The 18411-nt window shown below is 36.4% G+C and overlaps 2 protein-coding genes across 2 annotated transcripts; both read left to right on the top strand.

Moving 5' to 3' along the window:
• Positions 1-13051: 13051 nt before the first annotated feature.
• Positions 13052-13729, top strand: LOC145792498 (uncharacterized). The gene is made up of 2 exons (XM_082873378.1): positions 13052-13379; positions 13473-13729. Exons 1-2 carry the CDS (start codon positions 13079-13081, stop codon positions 13727-13729), a joined length of 558 nt encoding a protein of 185 aa, XP_082729504.1. The 5' UTR covers positions 13052-13078.
• Positions 13730-14544: 815 nt separating this feature from the next.
• On the top strand, positions 14545-18181 carry LOC114310021 (uncharacterized). Its single transcript, XM_082866197.1, has 5 exons — positions 14545-14734; positions 14821-14913; positions 14999-15106; positions 15189-15612; positions 18024-18181. The coding sequence occupies exons 1-4, from the start codon at positions 14609-14611 to the stop codon at positions 15594-15596; spliced, it is 735 nt and encodes a 244-aa protein (XP_082722323.1). The 5' UTR covers positions 14545-14608; the 3' UTR covers positions 15597-15612; positions 18024-18181.
• Positions 18182-18411: the final 230 nt, after the last annotated feature.

The raw sequence follows: 18411 nt of genomic DNA, 5'->3' as shown, positions 1-18411 counted from the left end.
TTCACTACAGTTCGGACGCTAAAATTGTCACGGTTCTAAATCTGAACCAAAGAGTCCAAATCCGGCAAATCATTTTGAGAAAACATATTTTGAAAGAAGTGTCAAACATGGACTGTTTTGCCAGATACAGAGTCGCCACCTAAATGTTTTATTTTGGGAAAATTTAGGAAACCCTGACTTGTTTGCCTAAGGCCACGTGTCCGTCATCACCAAAGTTGCCTCGGCTCGGGAACTTGGGTACGATTGGGGAAGGTCACTTCGTGAGCACCCCCGCTCGCCCAATCAAAGATCGGACTCTACTAACCATCATATCTATTTTTGAAAACATTATGCTTTCTTATTCCGGTTATTAGCCTAGATTTACTTTATGATGCGCACAACATACAAGTATAGACTGGATCGTCTGAATTGGAACAAAACATTTCATGTTTATTTTTTTAAAGTGGTTTGATGGTGCTACCCGCAAGTAGGCTACGACGTGGATTTGCCACCCTCGGGTGGGCTTAGAAAAACATGATTTTGCCACTATCTAGTGGGCTTAAAACACACATTTGATGAATTGTTCCAATTCAAATAACCCAACCTTCACCCACAGGCATTTAGGCAGTTATATCACATAAGTATATAGCCTCATGGTAAGCATGCTATTCATGGCAGTCACCCACACGCATGCAAGGATGCTAAAGTATAAAACATACCGAGTACTCCAAGCCAAAACAGAAGCTAATTAGAAATCCATGCATGATCCTAATTATACAGAAATGCCTAATGCAACACATGCAAAAATGCAACTATAGCAGGCTCGGCTATTCTAAACATGGCATATGAAATGCTACAGCTAACATGTATTCAACTTGGAATTGAAAATACAATGCAGTTAATATGATGCGCCGAGCCCGGTGCATGCAAAACAGATGAATGAATGCAAACATGCTATCATACTGTATGCTAATTAAAACATGCCCTAATCTAACCATCATAAGCGGGTAAATAAAAGGGAGAAAGACGTGGGGTTGGAAGACATACATCACACACACGCACACTTATTACAATATTGCCCTCGCGCAGAGGGTCCGAATAAATAATATACAGTCCCAAATAATTACAGTCCAAATATATACAAAACCCTAATTAATTAACAAATTAAATTAGGAAAGCAATAAATTGGCATGCAAGCGAGGGACTGCCTTAAATCTGCTTCGGGTGATGAATGATGCATGCTCGGGTGGCCTTGTGCGGAGAATCTCTCGCGATGCCCTGGTTTGCCACTGTTTGCAATTGTTCTTAGAATGTGTGCCAAGCTCCGGAAGGCTGCCGATTTCTGATTTACTGCAAGAGAGAGCAACAAAGGGGCATGGCAAAGTATTTTCACATATGTATGCACGACTACCCTTCAGGGAGTGTAGTCCTTGATCCTCGTGCCACCAATCACACATATCGATGCATGATGGCCGTGGAGTCGAATTGCATGACTCAATATGAAATGAATGCACATATAAACACAACAAAACCTAAACTCCATCATGGATAATCCGGAGTGTCGGTGACTGGGAATTGAGACACGTTCCGTCACTTGAAGTACGAAACGTCCCTCATTTCCCGTGCTCGGGCTAACTCCTATCCCAAACACAATGCAATATGCATGACATGCATGAATGCAACTAATATACAACCTAGCATGCACAATGCTATGAAATGGCATACACGATGCACGAGGTAACATGGCATACACAATGCTCTAACATACAACCTAGCATACGCAATGCTATGAAATGAAATGACATACACAATGCACAATGGACTTACACCAACATGAGTGGACCTCAGCCACACTCACATCAGTAGCCATGAGATGAAAAAATGAGACACTCGAAATGCGTGCACACATGCACGCAAACCGAGGACCGATCCTAAGGCACAAATGCCACTCTAACAAGGCATGGCAAGGCACAAAATATGGCATACAAACATGCAAGTTTCAGCACTGAAATGTGATGCAAAATGATCCCAAAACACGGAAACATGGCACCCGATACCCGGAATGAGACCCGAAACATGAAATTAGGTACATGGAATGACCTATGGCTATGCAAATCATGCATTATTTGAACATGGAGTGTGAAGACAGAATTAAGGTAGTCCCAAAACAAGCATATTTACAGTTTTAAGCAAGGCCAAAAGGTGAACACAGATAGGGCTAAGCTAGCATGCAAAAATGGCCCTGTAAGAGAGGTAATGAAGCAAGTAGCAGCTTCTGGCCCTAAATGGCCAAGAGCCCTTCAAAAAGTTGAAGAGGGGCCCAAAATGAAGCACTTTACAGTTTATAACAAGCCACGGATCTAAACAAAAACAGGCCTAAAACATTGTGCAAGAAATGAGCCAAAAGGGAGAGAAAGAGGCAAGTGATGGTTTCTAGTCTCAAACATAGGAGGTCCCTTCAACAAAGTTGAAGAGGGGCCCAAAACATGGTATTCTACAGTTTATGATCAAACCCAAAACAGTGCACATGTAAGCTTAAAATACTATGCAAAATAAGGCCTAAAAAGAGGTTTAAACACAAAGAGAAAATAGGGAGCTTCAAACAGAAAAAGAACCTTGATAAAACATGAAGAGAGGGTCAAAATAAGGCTATTTACAGTTCGGACCAGAGCCCAAAAATACAAGCACAAGGGGCTAACAAAACATGCAAAAATAAGGCCAAAAGAGGGATAGAGAGGCAAGTGACAAAAGGAAGCCTCAAACTGTGAAGAGTCCTTCAACAATGTTGAATAAGGGCTCAAAATAAGCCACTTTACAGTTTATAATGAAGCTCAAAACAGTTTACAGATGAGCCTAAAATACTATGCAAGAAAGAGGCATAGAAGAGAGGTAAAGAAGTAAGTGTAAAAAGGAAGCCTCAAACAGGGAGAGGCCCTTAAACAAACATGAAAAGGAGCTAAAAAAAATGATATTTTCAGTTATGGTCGGAGCCCAAATATGCAAGCAAGTATGGCTTAGAAAGTATGCAAAAGAAGCTCAAAAAGAGGGAAAGTATGGCTCACCATTGTAGACCAAACTTCAACAGCCTCTTGGCTTGAGAAAAGGTGCTCCTTGCCTCTGAAAAACCAGCTCCAAGTGTTGGAAAGGATGGTGGATTGGTTGGCTTGGAGATATAGTAGAAATGGTGTAGGGTTTGGGAGGTTTTGAGGGTTGGTGTGTAGAGAGAGAGAGATACAATGTAGGAGGCTTAGAGAAAATTTTGTAACCCTTCAAATGGGAGCTGGAGGGCCTGATATATAGGCAAAGGTGTGGGAAAAATGGAGGGAAAAAAGGGGGGGGGAAACGAATTCAAGTTTTCCCCCAAAAGTGCAGCCGTTTGGATACACAATTTAGGGGGAAACAAAATACATATTTGTAATGTACCAGAGGAGAGGATCATGGCCGGCCGGTTTCCTATGGTTTAGGTGGCCAGTCGGCCTTCCCCATGGCCGGTCGGCCAAGGGCCAAAAGGCTCAATGAAGATTAATGGCCGGCCATGCCAAAAAGAGGGCCTCTCATGTGTGCACAACACAACCATGTGGTTAAAAACTGGAGAGAATGAACCAGGAGAGAGAAAAGGCCACTTTTAGGAGGGGTTCAAAAGGGTCACACACAATTACTGACCGGCCATGTGATATTGGTGGCCTCCCAGGTGTGTACAACACAAATATGTGGTTTGGGCTAGAAAAAGTGGCCTTAGGGTGGTCAACATTGGCTTTCAAGTGAGAAAAAGAGGCGACGGAGGGCGATGGAGGAATAAAACTGGTTGTCAGAACAATTGCTAGCCTCCCACCCTTCTAAGACCTTCCTAACAATGAAACAGAGGTCCCTGCCAAAAATGAACTCAAACCAATGCAAAATGGAGGTTCGGGGGCCGGAACGCGCTGCCTGGGGCCCCTCAAACTGACTGTTAGGCACCGGAAGTGGTGTTCGACCACAAAGTTGGTCTCTCGAGCCACAGTATCCCTCAAAAGGGAGCAAATAAGATGCATGCTAAAAACCGGAGCAAACGGAGGTGGTTAAGCGGTCCCGAACCGAGGCACACGGCCAACGGCTCCGAAAAACCGAAAACTGGACTCTAAACGGGCAAAATGGCCTACGACCACGAAACGTAGCCCATGGCCACTGAGAGATGATCTATGAGACCTCTCCCTCCCTTCAGGAAGAGAAAACAGAGAAAACAGAGCTTGGTTCGCAAACCAAGGCAAAGCATGAAAGAGTCCCGAAGTCCGGAGGCAAGGCTTGCAGCCGAGACTTTGAAACCTCTGAACGAGCACGATATGCAACATCACCATGCGCTTAATCGGCGACGTCTGAGTCTTAAGGTCGGTCAAAAATGGGGTGTCTACAGATATCTTCCATGATCACACTAAGCATATTGAGATTCATTGTCACTTCATACAACAACATGTTACTAATGGCATTGTTCGTCTTATCTTTGTTGCATCTGCCGATTAGACAGCCGACATCTTCACTAAGGCTCATCCTCTAGGACACTTTTCTAACTTACTTTTCAAGCTCAAGTTGATATATGCATTACCACCATGAGCTTAAGAGGGGTGTTAGTTGTGTATATATATATATACTACCATGTTATGTATTATTATATTGTGTATTATCATTAGGGTTGTGCAAAATACCGCCCAATTTGCTAAAACCGCACCGATCCGCATCAATCACTACAAGAAAATACAGTTTTGGCGACCACTTTTGCCGACTAAAAATATTTTGGTTGCCAAAAGTTGTGAAATTGGCGACCAAAAATTATGTTAGTCGGTAAAAGTACAATATTTAGCTACTAAATTTTTTTAGTCGGGGTACATTAATTTTTGGCGACTAAAAAAAAATTTAGTCGCCAAAAATCTCACAATTGGCGACTAAAAAAAATTTAGTCGCTAAATTTGCCACAATTGGCTACTAAAAAAATATTTTTGTCGCTGTATATATATTTTGGCAACTAAAATAATTTAGTCGCTGAAAGAAAAATAAAAATTTGCTTTTTATCTTTGGCGACCAAATGTTTGGTCGCCAAAAATTGAATTTCAGTGACTAAAAAATATTTTAGTTGCGGTATAGATAGTTTTGGCAACTAAAATAATTTAGTCGCTGAAAGAAAAATAAAAATTTATTTTTTATCTTTCGCGACCAATAGTTTGGTCGGCAAAAATTTAATTTCAGCGACTAAAAAATATTTTGGTCGCTGTATATATAGTTTTGGCAACTAAAATAATTTAGTCGTTGAAATAAAAATAAAAATTTGCCTTCTATCTTTGGCGACCAAAAATTTGGTCGGCAAAAATTTAATTTCCGCGACTAAAAAATACTTTGGTCGCTGTATATATAGTTTTGGCAACTAAAACAATTTAGTCGCTGAAAGAAACATAAAAATTCACTTTTTATCTTTGGCGACCAAAAGTTTGGTCGTCAAAAATTTAATTTCAGCGACTAAAAAATATTTTGGTCGCTGTATATATAGTTTTGGCAACTAAAATAATTTAGTCGCTGAAAGCAACATAAAAATTTGCTTTTTATCTTTGGCAACCAAAAGTTTGGTCGGCAAAAATTTGATTTCCGCGACTAAAAAATACTTTGGTCGCTGTATATATAGTTTTGGCAACTAAAATAATTTAGTCGCTGAAAGAAACATAAAAATTCACTTTTTATCTTTGGCGACCAAAGTTTGGTCGCCAAAAATTTAATTTCAGCGACTAAAAAATACTTTGGTCGCTGTATGTATAGTTTTGGCAACTAAAATAATTTAGTCGCTGAAAGAAACATAAAAATTCATTTTTTATCTTTGGCGACCAAAAATTTGGTCGTTAAAAATTTAATTTCCGCGACTAAAAAATACTTTGGTCGCTGTATATATAGTTTTGGCAACTAAAATAATTTAGTCGCTGAAAGCAACATAAAAATTCACTTTTTATCTTTGGCGACCAAAAGTTTGGTCGGCAAAAATTTGATTTCCGCGACTAAAAAATACTTTGGTCGCTGTATATATAGTTTTGGCAACTAAAATAATTTAGTCGCTCAAAGAAACATAAAAATTCACTTTTTATCTTTGGCGACCAAAAGTTTGGTCGGCAAAAATTTAATTTCCCCGACTAAAAAAATACTTTGGTCGCTGTATATATAGTTTTGGCAACTAAAATAATTTAGTCGCTAAAAAAAAAAAAATTTACTTGTTATCTTTCGCAACCAAAATTTTGGTCGGCAAAAATTTAATTTCAGCAACTAAAAAATATTTTAGTCATTGTATGGATAGTTTTGGCAACCAAATTATGGCTTCTGACTTTTAAAAATTTATTTTAAACTGTTTGATTAATCTTATTTCAAACAACTTTTGATTCTAACAACTTATTTTATGTCAAAAAAGCTGATTCTGAGAAATTACTCACCTGTTGTTTCTGATTATCTGCTTCTGCTGTGGACATATTAATTCACAGTTATACTCCTAGATTTTTTTATTTTTTATTTTTTAAAAATAGAAAAAGACACAAATGAACTATAAAATATTATTATTATTTTTTATGAGAAATGTAGACGAATAATGAATAATCAAAAATAAAAGTTAATTGAAAAGCTACTTCACAGCTTATTTAACAAACACTACTTAGGAACTTAAATCTATAATGCAACAGCTATACCAAACAGATTATCAGTTTCTGATTAAAGTCATAATCTATAATCTGTTAAGCTATAATCTATAATCTGTTTTAATAGCTACACCAAATAGGACCTACCTCATTTGGTAGGCAAATATACACTTTTGGTGACTAAAACATATTTACTCAGCAATAAAACTCATTTTTTTTTTGTGGGAACACATACTGCCCAATTTGAGTTCATGTTTAATTTTATTATTATTATCATTATTGTTTATTATTATAATTTTCTTTTTTATTTATTATCATTTTGGAGGGATTTTTAAATTAATTTTGTGAGGAACTCTGGAGGGATTTCAAACACACTAAAATGAGTTAGGGCTTAAATACGTCTCTCTCTCTCTCTCACTCTGTGACTCTCTCTCTCTCTCTTTCTCTCGCATCAACCCTCTTTCGATTCTTTCACGCCTCTGCCTCTCTCATTCCATTACTCTCTCTCTCACGCCGATTGCCCTCCTCTTGATATTGAATCTCTGTCGCTTTGTTTCCATTGTTGTCGGGTAAGGAGCATCACTGCCATTGAGCACCACCGTCAATCCACTATTGGAGCATTACCCCAGTATGTCCTATCTATTTTTCCTTCTCTCTGTCCCTCTCTCTGCCTCTTTTCCCCTAATATCTATCTCTCTCACTCTGTGACTCTCTCTGTCTTTGTTTTCTCTTTGACTAAAGTAATTTTGTTCTACAATATCTCATCCACCAGGGCCTTCACCATCCCCATTTTCTAAAGCATCTTCAACTCTCCCTAAAAACAATTTGAGGTATAAATATCCCTCTCTTTCTATAAAATGATTCAAGGAACATGTAATTTATTGTTTTTCTTTTTTGGGGTTGTGAAAGCCTGAAATTCGTAACACTTAAATTTTATCCTATAGTTTCATCTTATACTTAATTTATACTGGTAGCGCCGGATAAATATTCTTGAAGCTGCCTTACTGAACTTTGCTTATGTGATCTTCATCTTATACTTAATTTATACTAGTAGCACCCGATAAAGGTTTGGAGTTTTACTGACTAATATTTCTTGAGTTGCCAAAATATAAATTTCTGCGATCAAATTGAATTAGGTCAGCAAAAGTCGAAGAGGGAAGACAAAAAAAAGAGAGAAAAAAGTGAGGTTAGATTCTGTTGCCATGAGAGCTCTAAATGTTGTGGAGCGCAAAACTGATGCTAACAAAATCAAAACTCTTTCCGAAGTTGTAGGGGTGGCCATGTTTGGTTTGATTTTCTAAAACTTTATTCAAATTTATTTTTTTAAGACTAAAAATTAGTTTCGTAAAAAAATTTTAAAAAGAAAAACTACCTTACTTGTCAATTTTATATAATTTTACGATGGATATGATTAGCTTATTTGGTTTGGATTTTCAGTATTCACTTTTTAGAAAATTGAATTTTCTTATTTTTCATATTTTTTTGTTTTTCACTAAATTTTATATTCTAATGTTTTTAAAAATTTTCGATATACCAAACATAAATACACTTTAAAAGCATAATATTTGTAAAAAAAATATTTAAAAAATTCACTAAATACTAAAATAAAACAAATTCACTGAATACTAAAATATTTTAAAAAGTCACTGTTACTTAAGTTCTGGCTACAAGAAGTTTTAGTCCTTGTATATGGGTTATTTGCCGACAAATAAACCAATTTAGTCGCTACAGGTCTAAAATTTGAGAGGGAAATTACTTTCATATTCGCGCCCTCTTCTATATTCTCTGTTTAAACAAACACAGAAGTCCTCTTCTCTCACACATCACCACCAAACCTCACCCCACCTCATCTCAGCGCAATCCCTCACCACCGTCGCTCATCGTAGCTCACCGTACATTGCACATCGCCACCGCCGCAGCCGCAAATCACCACTGCCACCGCCGCAGATCACAGGTTCTCTCTCTCCCTCTCTGTCTCGGTTGCGCTCTCTATCTCGCTCTCGGTCTCTTCTCTCTCTCTCTCTCTCTCTCCCTTCCTCTATTTCCCCAACTATCAACTCTTGCTATAGGGTTTTATATGATTTATACTAAGTAATTTCGTGTTGATTTCTTAAACTGGTTTGATTTCTAGAGCTTTATGGGTTTGATCTCGTAAATGGGTTTGATTTTACTGGTAAAATTTACTTTTGCCCTCTTTTTCCTTTCTCTCTCATTAGTTTCAAAGCCCTAATCCATTGATTGTGAATGTATTTGCATGTATGGCTACTCATTGATTGTGTATGTATTCTCATGTGTTCTGATTGTTTGAATTGAAATTTGATTCTATGATTGCAATAGTAAAAAATTTATTGGCTTCCATTTGATGATTATTTCTCAAATTTTAGGCAATACCCCTCATTTTGCTAGTTTTCAGGAGGCTTCTCAGTCTCACTCCATGGTTTTGCTACATTTGTTTTCTTAGATCTTGTGTAGCCTTGGATTTGGTGTTAGAGTAATAGTGTAATTCTCTGAGATATATATCTGGTTTTCCTCAAGCTAATATCTTTGTTTATTGACCTACTTAAGATCTATATATTAAACATATAAGGAAGTCTAACTTATTAAGTCCTCCTATTCACACTCTCCTTTTACAGAACCCTAGAAAATAATATTGCATGTCCAGGGAGGTTTTACTTTTGGGCTTAAAAATTCAAAATGGCAACAAAGGAAGAATTGTTTTAAGACTGGGAAATATCTTTACGAAATGAATTTTTCTTAGTGAATTCACTCTATCTCTCTCTCTCTCTCTCTCTCTCTCTCTCTGTGATTTAGTTTGATTAGATGTATGAATGTAGTAGTGTATATGCTTGTGTGTTTATAAGATTTGATTGTTTGAAGTTGTTTTATGGATTGTTGTCTTGTTATGTAAAAGTTTGATCTTTTTGACGCGTCATAATCAGAACTTTAACGGGTTATATCATGTTTGTTTTTTAGCTACTTTCAAGCCTTTTGCATAGTTTAGGATTATGATTGGATGGATTAGAAATTATTGGAACAATAAGATCCAGATCTAACATTTTAGTATGAGGTCCGTGTTTCTTATTTTTTTTAACTCACTGTATCTTTGGGAGAAAAACTCAAATCAATGAGTTTATAAGAATTAATAATTAAATTCATAAACTTTTTCACTGATCTGTAAATATTTTATATAAATCTCACTGATGTGTAATTTCCCCTAATTTATTTGTGAAGTACATAACTTTTGTTGAGGCTGTCTTTTTATGGTAATTACATCTGCCTAGATATACAGCGTACTCAATAGTGTGTTGATATCTGATTTAATCTTTGTAACAAGCAACCTTATTGGGGGATTAAATTCCCCACTTGCGACAAAGAAGGATCTTGACTTGGATCGGGGCAGAATTGTCGTATGTGGGCTTTGATTTCAATTAGTTATTGGTCCTTTTCCATTATTGTCTTTTTAACGTAATTGATGATTGAAAAAATTTCTAAGACCGTCACACTATGGGTGATTGATTATTTGCAATAAGTTTTTGCCTTGAAAGACTCCCCCTTTCTCTCTATTGCACTTCTTTTTACATACATAAAATTATTCTTAGCCCCATCTCTTGTTCTTACTCAAATCACATCTCCTGTTCTTACTCAAAAATGAATTTGAGTGAAAACTTTATTTGATATGAAACAATCCATTGAACAATCTCATATTTCAGCACAAGGTTGAGTAAAAGCTTCAGTAATGGCAAAGTCTTAAAATTTGATTCTTCCTTTATTTGGAGGTTTTACGGAATGAATTTTTCTTCTTTTGCTGGGAAATATCTTTGTGTTTTTTTTTTTACTTCCGTAAAACATTGTTTTATACTTCAAAGTGACTGCTTGAGCAAGAGGCAAGCTCAGTCCCAAGACTCCCTACTACCACTAACAAAACTCATAGCTGGAGTAAACTTTGTTTTCCCCCCAATGAGCTAGAAATAATTGCTATTTCTATTTTCATTTGCAAGTGACTGCTTCTCTGAAATGCATTGACATGGCCTTTTAAGTGTTCATTAGATAAAAATATCTCATAGAGGCTTTTGTTGCTCCATAATTGCATTTTTGTTGTGGTTTCTCCCTGGTGATCAACGTGCACAGTGTCAGGGGTTTGTTTGGGTGAAAAGTTCTAGATGTTGGAATTAAGTAAGAAGACAAATTTCTGTTTGAGTTGGTTGTATGCTGTTAATGTTTAACTCTGTCAAATTCCAATTTCCCGAGCATATCATTCTCTCCGGAGTTTTACATACTTTGGAGTTAATTTTTTCTGTTTGTGTATACTTGTCATTGTATCAAAATAGAACATTGTTGAAGAAGAAAAGAACAGAACGATCACAAGAGTACTCGATTGAATGATAAAATATTCTAAATTGTGGCAAACTGTCAAAGTTACCAATATATTTTTATCTGTGATCTAATATTCTATACGTGCGAAAGATCAGTAACTGCAACTTTATTATGTTGTGATATCTGTGACCTAATTAATTGATTTAATTTAGGATACTATGATCAGCACAAATGTGTGATAGCTGAGCTTCACAGTAATTATTATGTAGTTGGACCAAGGTTCAAGAAGAAATATAAATTGAGGTAGGAAGAGACAATCTGCTGAATGTATGTAAACTTTGGAAACTTTGTGAGAAACTTTGATTCTGCTAAATGTAAACTTTGAAAACTTTGTGAAAAACTTTGATTCTGCTGAATGTAAACTTTGGAGACACTCTGCTGAATGTAATTAACTTTGATTCTTCTAGAAAAACTTTGGCTAATCCTACTATCACCAATGGATGCATATTTGCTCTAGATTAAAAAAAAAAAAAAACCTGATCATTTATTTGTATCTGGATATCCAATTGATGAAGCATATCTGGTTGTCATAACCTTGAATAGACTTCCTGCAGAATTTCTGTCACTTAAGACCACAGCTCCTGCATAATTTTACTCTATTATGGGGCTTTGTATGTTGCTTCAGATACTAAGTCTTCTAATTATGATCTCAGTGTTGCTTACTCCATTACAATATATCACACTCACTCGGTTTCAAAATCAATCATCTGCTAACTCTCGAGGGAATCATAATCAGTTTCGTAGAGGAGATAATAACTCCATAGGAGGTCGATTTCGAGGAAATCCGATTCTCTAACTCAGGCCGACAATCTCAATCTTCATCTTCTTCCTCTGGTTCGTTTCTATTTTGTTAGATCTGTAGCAAGCCTAACCATACAGCTATTGATTGTTAGTTTTATATGGATGCTTCTTACAATTCTTCTACAAAATCATCCTCTCCATCCTACACTGCCTATATGGCTTCTCAGTCTGTTTCTCCTCTTACAAATTGGCATGTTGATTCTGCTGGTACTACTCATGTCACTAGACCTAAAGCATTAGTCTCTCGTCAGTGACTGTTGGTTTCTACTGCTCCTGATCCCGTTCTGATTGAGCCTCATAGTTTCTCAGATGCCATTAACACTCCAGTTTGGGCTGCCGCTGTAACTGAGGAATTTCAGGCTATCCAAAGTCAAAACACATGGATGTTGCTGCCTCTTCCTCCTGGCAAACAGCAAATTGGATGCAAATGATGCTGCCCTGAAAGCAGGTCAATTTGAGCACAGCTCCAACCAAAGCCACCTGATACCGTCCTCAATTCTAGTGGAGACATCAATACAACCTGAAAAACCAAACAGTGGGTAAAAGAACAGAGAAACAAAGTAAAAAAAAAAATTGAGAATAGGATCAATAACCTGAGGCAAACCTCACTGATATTTGTACTAACAAACTCAACAGTCCATAGCATAATCACTCATCAAATGAACAGGTTATAGAAACTATATATAAATCAAACCAAATATATATCCTCTCATCTGGTCCATTCATGATAATGAGGTATACCAGCAACTAGAATAAGGGCAGGACCACCTTCAAAACTATTAGATATACCTACTAAAACTTTGTTGTCTTTGTCTTGGTATTTTTGTTGCTATCTGTTGCTTCTGTCTTTGTCTATTTGTTGCTGTATCATAAGCTGTGGTGGTGTGTATATTACAGCAGTTTGATTGGTTATTATGTCTTCAACATGTGTCACTTTCTTGGCCTTTTCTAGGGCCATATTACCAGGCTATAAAACCACCAAATGATCCAATTTTTTTTCACCTACAAAATAAACGTTTAGCATGTTTAGGGTAGTTTATCTCTCTTTGACTAATATGAACGACAAAATACATACAAGCCACGTGGTGAAGATTCATTTGATTCTATGTCCTCAATATCACTTGCAAATTTACATACATGGATTAATATATATATATATATATATATATGAAATTAAGATGCTTCATCTATGTTCATTTCTAACTTAAATGTTTGTTAATTATCAGTCTTGATGTATATGTCTATATGCATTAAAAATTTGTGCTCATTGTGCTCTTTGGCCTTTGATTATGTTAAATTGTAATAGAATGGCTCCTGCGAAAAAGATGCGCCGTTTCCCACCACCAAAGAGGGCATTAATTGAACCATACTCATCGCAGACCGATACACCTACACCTACTCCTGAAGGTGTTGCAGCAGATGGATCTCAGACTATTGTACCATCTCCGTCTGAACAAGCTGCATTGTCAGGATCTGAGACTGTTGCACCATCTCCGTCTGAAAGTAATGCACCAGCTGCATCTGAGAGTTGTGAAGCATCTCCGTTTGAAACGAATCCACCATCTCCTCAAAGTCAACCGAGTGGCGCAGGTAATTAAATATGTTTGAGATCTGTCTTCAATTTATATATATTGTTAATATTTTGTAATTTTTAAATACATTAATAATATTATCAATTACCAGGTGCATCTTCATCAAAGCGTGTGCGGGGACCAACAGTTGGAAAAGCAACAGCAAAAAGAATTGCCGACAATAATGGAAACAAGCTGTACATTCCAATCACGGAGACATTCAATGCATTCGAAGGTGTGCTAGCGACCCCAGGATCGAATGAGATCGGCCTTCAGATTAGGAGGATGTGCCCCATTCAAGGCGTTAAGAGTTGGACTGTTGCTGAGCCAGCGACAAAAGCTGCTGTTGTACAAGCTGTCCGGGTATGATTAAATTGCTTTCATAGTCTGTGTGGATGATGGAAACAGTGCTTTTATAATGTGCATATAGGAGCTCATTTGTTTTCTTTCTTTACTTTGTTGGTTTTCGAAGCTTGAAAGCAGTGAAGAGATGAAAAGCTCATTTGTTTCAACTTGTGTCTATAAATAAGCAGCCCATTCCATCTTAGATTTTTTGGGGAGGGGGTGTCTATAAATAAGCAGCCCATTCCAACTTATTCATGAATCATGTTGGTACATGAAATTGTTTAAGGTCCCGTGGTTTCCTTTATTTTTTTGTTTGTTGATATAGCTTTTTTAAAGTTACTTACCATAAACTTCTCTTCATTATTTTATCATTCCAATGGAAGTTAAGAGCAATGCAACCTACATAAAGTACATGACATATTATTCTTGACCACATACGTAGGACAACCATTTAGTCGTTTTAGTGAGTGCCTTGTTAACCAACAGGACAATCACAGGCTCTGTGAAATTGGATTCTGCATACATGTCTGATAAACATATCATTACAGAAAATGCCGATTCAAGTAAAATTATTTTGATACCCACAACCACATGTCTATGTTTAAATCGTTATTTTTCTACGAACATAGTATAATGGTATTCCATTTAAACGATGGCAATGTATGAAGATGCGCATTATAAATGTTTGTCAGGTTGCTGCTAAATCCAGTTTAGGTGGACTGTATGGATGGTAGATGTTAAGCTTCCGTAGTCAATTTCACATTACATAAGTTAAGTTACTTATTGTGTTTGTATTGATTGTAGGATAAATTTGAGATTGGGGATAATTACAAGGATAATTCACTATCCCAAAAAGTTGTGGAAAAGAAGTGTTATGTGTTATATAAAGATTGGAAGTGCAGAATGAAGAAGAAATGGGAGAAGCTTGTGGATGCGGGAATTGATCCCTATGCTCATCCATACAAAGGAGTACAATCCGATGATTGGAAGTATTTGATTGACCAAGTATGGTTGGATCCTAAAAACAAGGTATGTTATGATTTAGTTATTACTTAGTACTCTTTATCATTGTTTAACTATATATGTAACAAACTGTTATAATCTGGATTATGTAGCCTCGCTACGATGCCGGCAAACTAAATAGGAGCAAGCTACCCTACAATCATAGTAGTGGGTCGCGATCTTTTCCGGCGGCGATGAGCATTGCGGTGAGATGTGCGTCATTGATTTTATTAACTTTATCCACACATATTTAATATGTTAGTGTTGATATCGGTGTTTGGCATATCACAGGTGAAGGAAAACGGTGGCTTGTTGCCAGATATTTGCAATTTCTACAAGGACACTCATCAGAACAAGAAGACAAAAGAATGGATTGATCCTATATGCTGTGATTTACATGTAACTATTCCAATCATTTGGACACTTATAGTAACTACTGTGTTTGATTTATATTAACAATAGTTATATGTCACAATTACAGGAGCAAATGACAATGGTGCGGGATGAGTCTATTGAGTCTGGAACACCGATGACACAAGAGGATATATCAAGAGTGGTGCTGGGGAAGAAGAAGGGATACTTGAGAGGTTTTGGGATCGGACCAAAGCCCTCGTCTTGTGATGTTGGGTCGAATGTGGCATCACAAGCACGTGAGGAGCACTTGAAAAGGCTTACATCCGAGTTGGAGATACTGCGTGCGGAGCAGCAGAGTGACCGTGAGGAGCAGAAAAAAAAGGAAGAGGAGCAGCAAAAAAAGGAAGAGGAGCAACAAATGAAAGAGGCAGAGAATGCAAGACAACGTGAGGAGATGCAGATGCAGATTTTTGGACTTCAGAGCACGTTGGCGCAAGTTTTGGAAAAGCTCAATCCATCAAAGTCCCTACCATAGCTACTTATGGTAATGGGTAAGTGTGTTAACCAAATTGCATTATATTTATGTTCAAAGTCAAGGCAAATAAACGTGTTATGAGAATATTAGAGAACAAATTGTGAGGCAAAAAGGGGAAAACAACCCATTCGGGGCCAAACATTGGAAACAGCACCAAAACAAATTGGTGGTAGTTTGATGGGGAGAGAGAAGATTGTGAGTGTTTGGATCTAAGCCAAGTGAGATGAGCTTTTTCTTGATGCATGAGTTCCAAAAGTTCTTGACTTCATTGTCAGTTCTACCAGGGAGGTGTTTGGCTATCTGAGCCCATCTGTTGCCTAGAATTCTATGAACATCAATGATGATTCTCTCTTCTTGTTCAGTAAAAGAACCCCTCTTGAGATCTGGCCTCAAGTAATTTATCCACCTTAGTCTGCAACTCTTTTCGCACCTTTGCAAGCCTGCAATATCTCAACAATAAAATTAGAACAAATATTGGGTATAATGGTATTATTACATGACAATATTAAAAGTATCACCAACCAATGATGAATCTTATATTGCGGTAGTGCAGAGTTAGATTAGTGGGTGACAAATGATGTCTACTTAATCTTATTTCTGATATTTTGATTGTCCGTGACTTGTGTCACCGTTAAACTCAATATTTGTTCCAAAATCCAGTCATTGATTTCTAGAAATGACAATACTAAGTATAAAATAGATCTTGAGCAAGTCCTATAGTGCAGTGAAATAACACCAGACTCTTAGGGATCAGCCAAGCTCAGCACCTGTATTCGATTTCCTTCTTCTATCCCTCTCTTGAAATGAGACAAGAAATAACAAGTAGAATTCATACCTGCTAGTTTAGGAACAGAACTCCAACAGCCATGGCCATGGCTACTGATGTGTGTGATGAGCTTCTCATCTTCTTGATGGGTTTTGGAGAATTGTACATGAAGGTTCTTGTTGGTATTTGTGCAATTCTTCTATTTGAAATGGTCATATCTGCGACATGCAATGTTATATTAGTGGGAATTCAACTTCTTATAATCACTAGTGCCATTTTCCATGGTAGATTTACATATAAAATTTTCTACTTACAGATAAATCACTGATTAGGCTTATTAATTTTGTTGTTGTGATTTCGAATATGGGACAACTAACTACTTAAAATAAATTAAGCTAAATTGCAGACAAGATGTTTTTGTTCTATCCATAGATCACTGATTTTGTGATTAAAACACTGTTTATTAATTTTGAGGTTGTGAATTTGCGAACCTAAAGACAACCACTCTGAACAAATTATGTTAAATCAAGTCCATACCCTATCCACCGGTCCCAAGTATCAATAAAGACTAAACTTGACCTAGATAACTACACGAAGTCTTTGCTCCCTCAGTGACTTCTAATTTCATTGAAGTTAAGTGCATGAATTCTAATTTCATTGAAGTTAAGTGCATGCAGAATAATCTTTGTAAACTAGCTAACATGCCATTGTAAAATTTCAAAGCAAGATATTGCCCTTTAAAAGTTTCATCAGTGTCAAAATCATCATCATCATCATCATCATCAAGATATCAATATTCATTCAAACAAAGACAGCTCTTTATTGGGTTGTAGCTTGCATGTTCATGCCGTGAAATGTGAAAACTCATCATAAGCTAAATCTCAGTGCTTGGTCAAGTAGGATCTTAGTTGTTTAGTTATCTAAATTGTGAAACTTTAGAGAATCCTATAACATTTAGTTTTGAAATTTCTACTAGTTTTGTCATGATTATTAATTGAAAGTGTCTTTAGTGCATTGTTGCTTTATTTTGTTTGTCATGAGCACCATTTGTGTGGTGTGATTGAGTTATATAAACCGTCTTGGTCCATCCATATATCGGGCTTGGGCCAAGTGTGGACTGGGACAATGACCCTCTTTTTAGGCGGATTTGGTGTATTTTCTGGATCTGCCAGTATCATTAGGATTGGACTGGCTTCGGAGGTTTTGTACTATCTCTTTTCTCTTTATCTCTCCATAGAATAATAATTCTAATATGGCCCCCAATTTAATGCTTTGTAATTTTCAATGTGAATCATGCCAAAACAAGAAGTTAATGTGAAAGCTACATGATAACGTATCTTTGTGTTAGCAAAGACTTTTTATTGGGTGTCCGGGCCTTGCCTCAATTAATTTTTAGGTATATATAGTCTTTCATTTAACTTAGTTTCCATTGTTGAAGCATAGGTCAATATTGGCATATTGTGGAACAATAATTATAATTGATATATACATATGAATGATGTTTAATTTACAAAATGGTATTGATTGTCATTTAATTTGTTAATGTTTCCTTTACTTTCCATGTAGAAAAAATATTTTTTGTCCAATTTTACAATAAAGTTATGTGCAAATATTTTTAACCAAAAGTTACCTGACATTATTTCTCATTTTCTTTGGTACAGATGGATGATCATGTGCACAAAGCTAAATTGTACAGGACTAATGGGCACTATAAGCATTTTTGGAAGGAATATATATTTTTGAATAGATGTGTATGGAAAATATTTGGGAGGAGTAGTAGTTATTTTTTTTGGATGAATGTGTATGAAAAATATTTAGATAGAATACTAGTGTGTATATTTTTTGATAGCTGAGCATGGATAACAATTTAAAACATAATAACAACTAATTGTTATGTTTTAAATTGTTATGCTAGATGGATGTGACTTGGATAATTATATAGATTACAAGTGGATTTTTAATTGGAGGAATATGTATCTTTGAAATTACTTATGGATGAAAGTTTATAATAGTTGATGACTTTCATTAAACAAGTTTAGGCTTGGATGA

The sequence above is a fragment of the Camellia sinensis genome, chromosome 1 (assembly GCF_055761805.1).
Source record: "Camellia sinensis isolate YWXY chromosome 1, ASM5576180v1, whole genome shotgun sequence".
Classification (NCBI taxonomy): domain Eukaryota; kingdom Viridiplantae; phylum Streptophyta; class Magnoliopsida; order Ericales; family Theaceae; genus Camellia; species Camellia sinensis.
Note: the sequence above shows the minus strand (reverse complement) of the source record. Positions and strands in the feature narration are given on the sequence as shown.

Excerpts from the sequence above, each read along its gene's own strand:
- LOC114310021 (XM_082866197.1), top strand. The coding sequence starts at position 14,609 with ATGAAGAAGAAATGGGAGAAGCTTGTGGATGCGGGAATTGATCCCTAT. Across the intron at positions 14,735-14,820 it reads GGTTGGATCCTAAAAACAAG|CCTCGCTACGATGCCGGCAA; the intron begins GTATGTTATGAT and ends TGGATTATGTAG. Across the intron at positions 14,914-14,998 it reads CGGCGGCGATGAGCATTGCG|GTGAAGGAAAACGGTGGCTT; the intron begins GTGAGATGTGCG and ends GGCATATCACAG.
- LOC145792498 (XM_082873378.1), top strand. The coding sequence starts at position 13,079 with ATGTTAAATTGTAATAGAATGGCTCCTGCGAAAAAGATGCGCCGTTTC. Across the intron at positions 13,380-13,472 it reads AAGTCAACCGAGTGGCGCAG|GTGCATCTTCATCAAAGCGT; the intron begins GTAATTAAATAT and ends ATCAATTACCAG.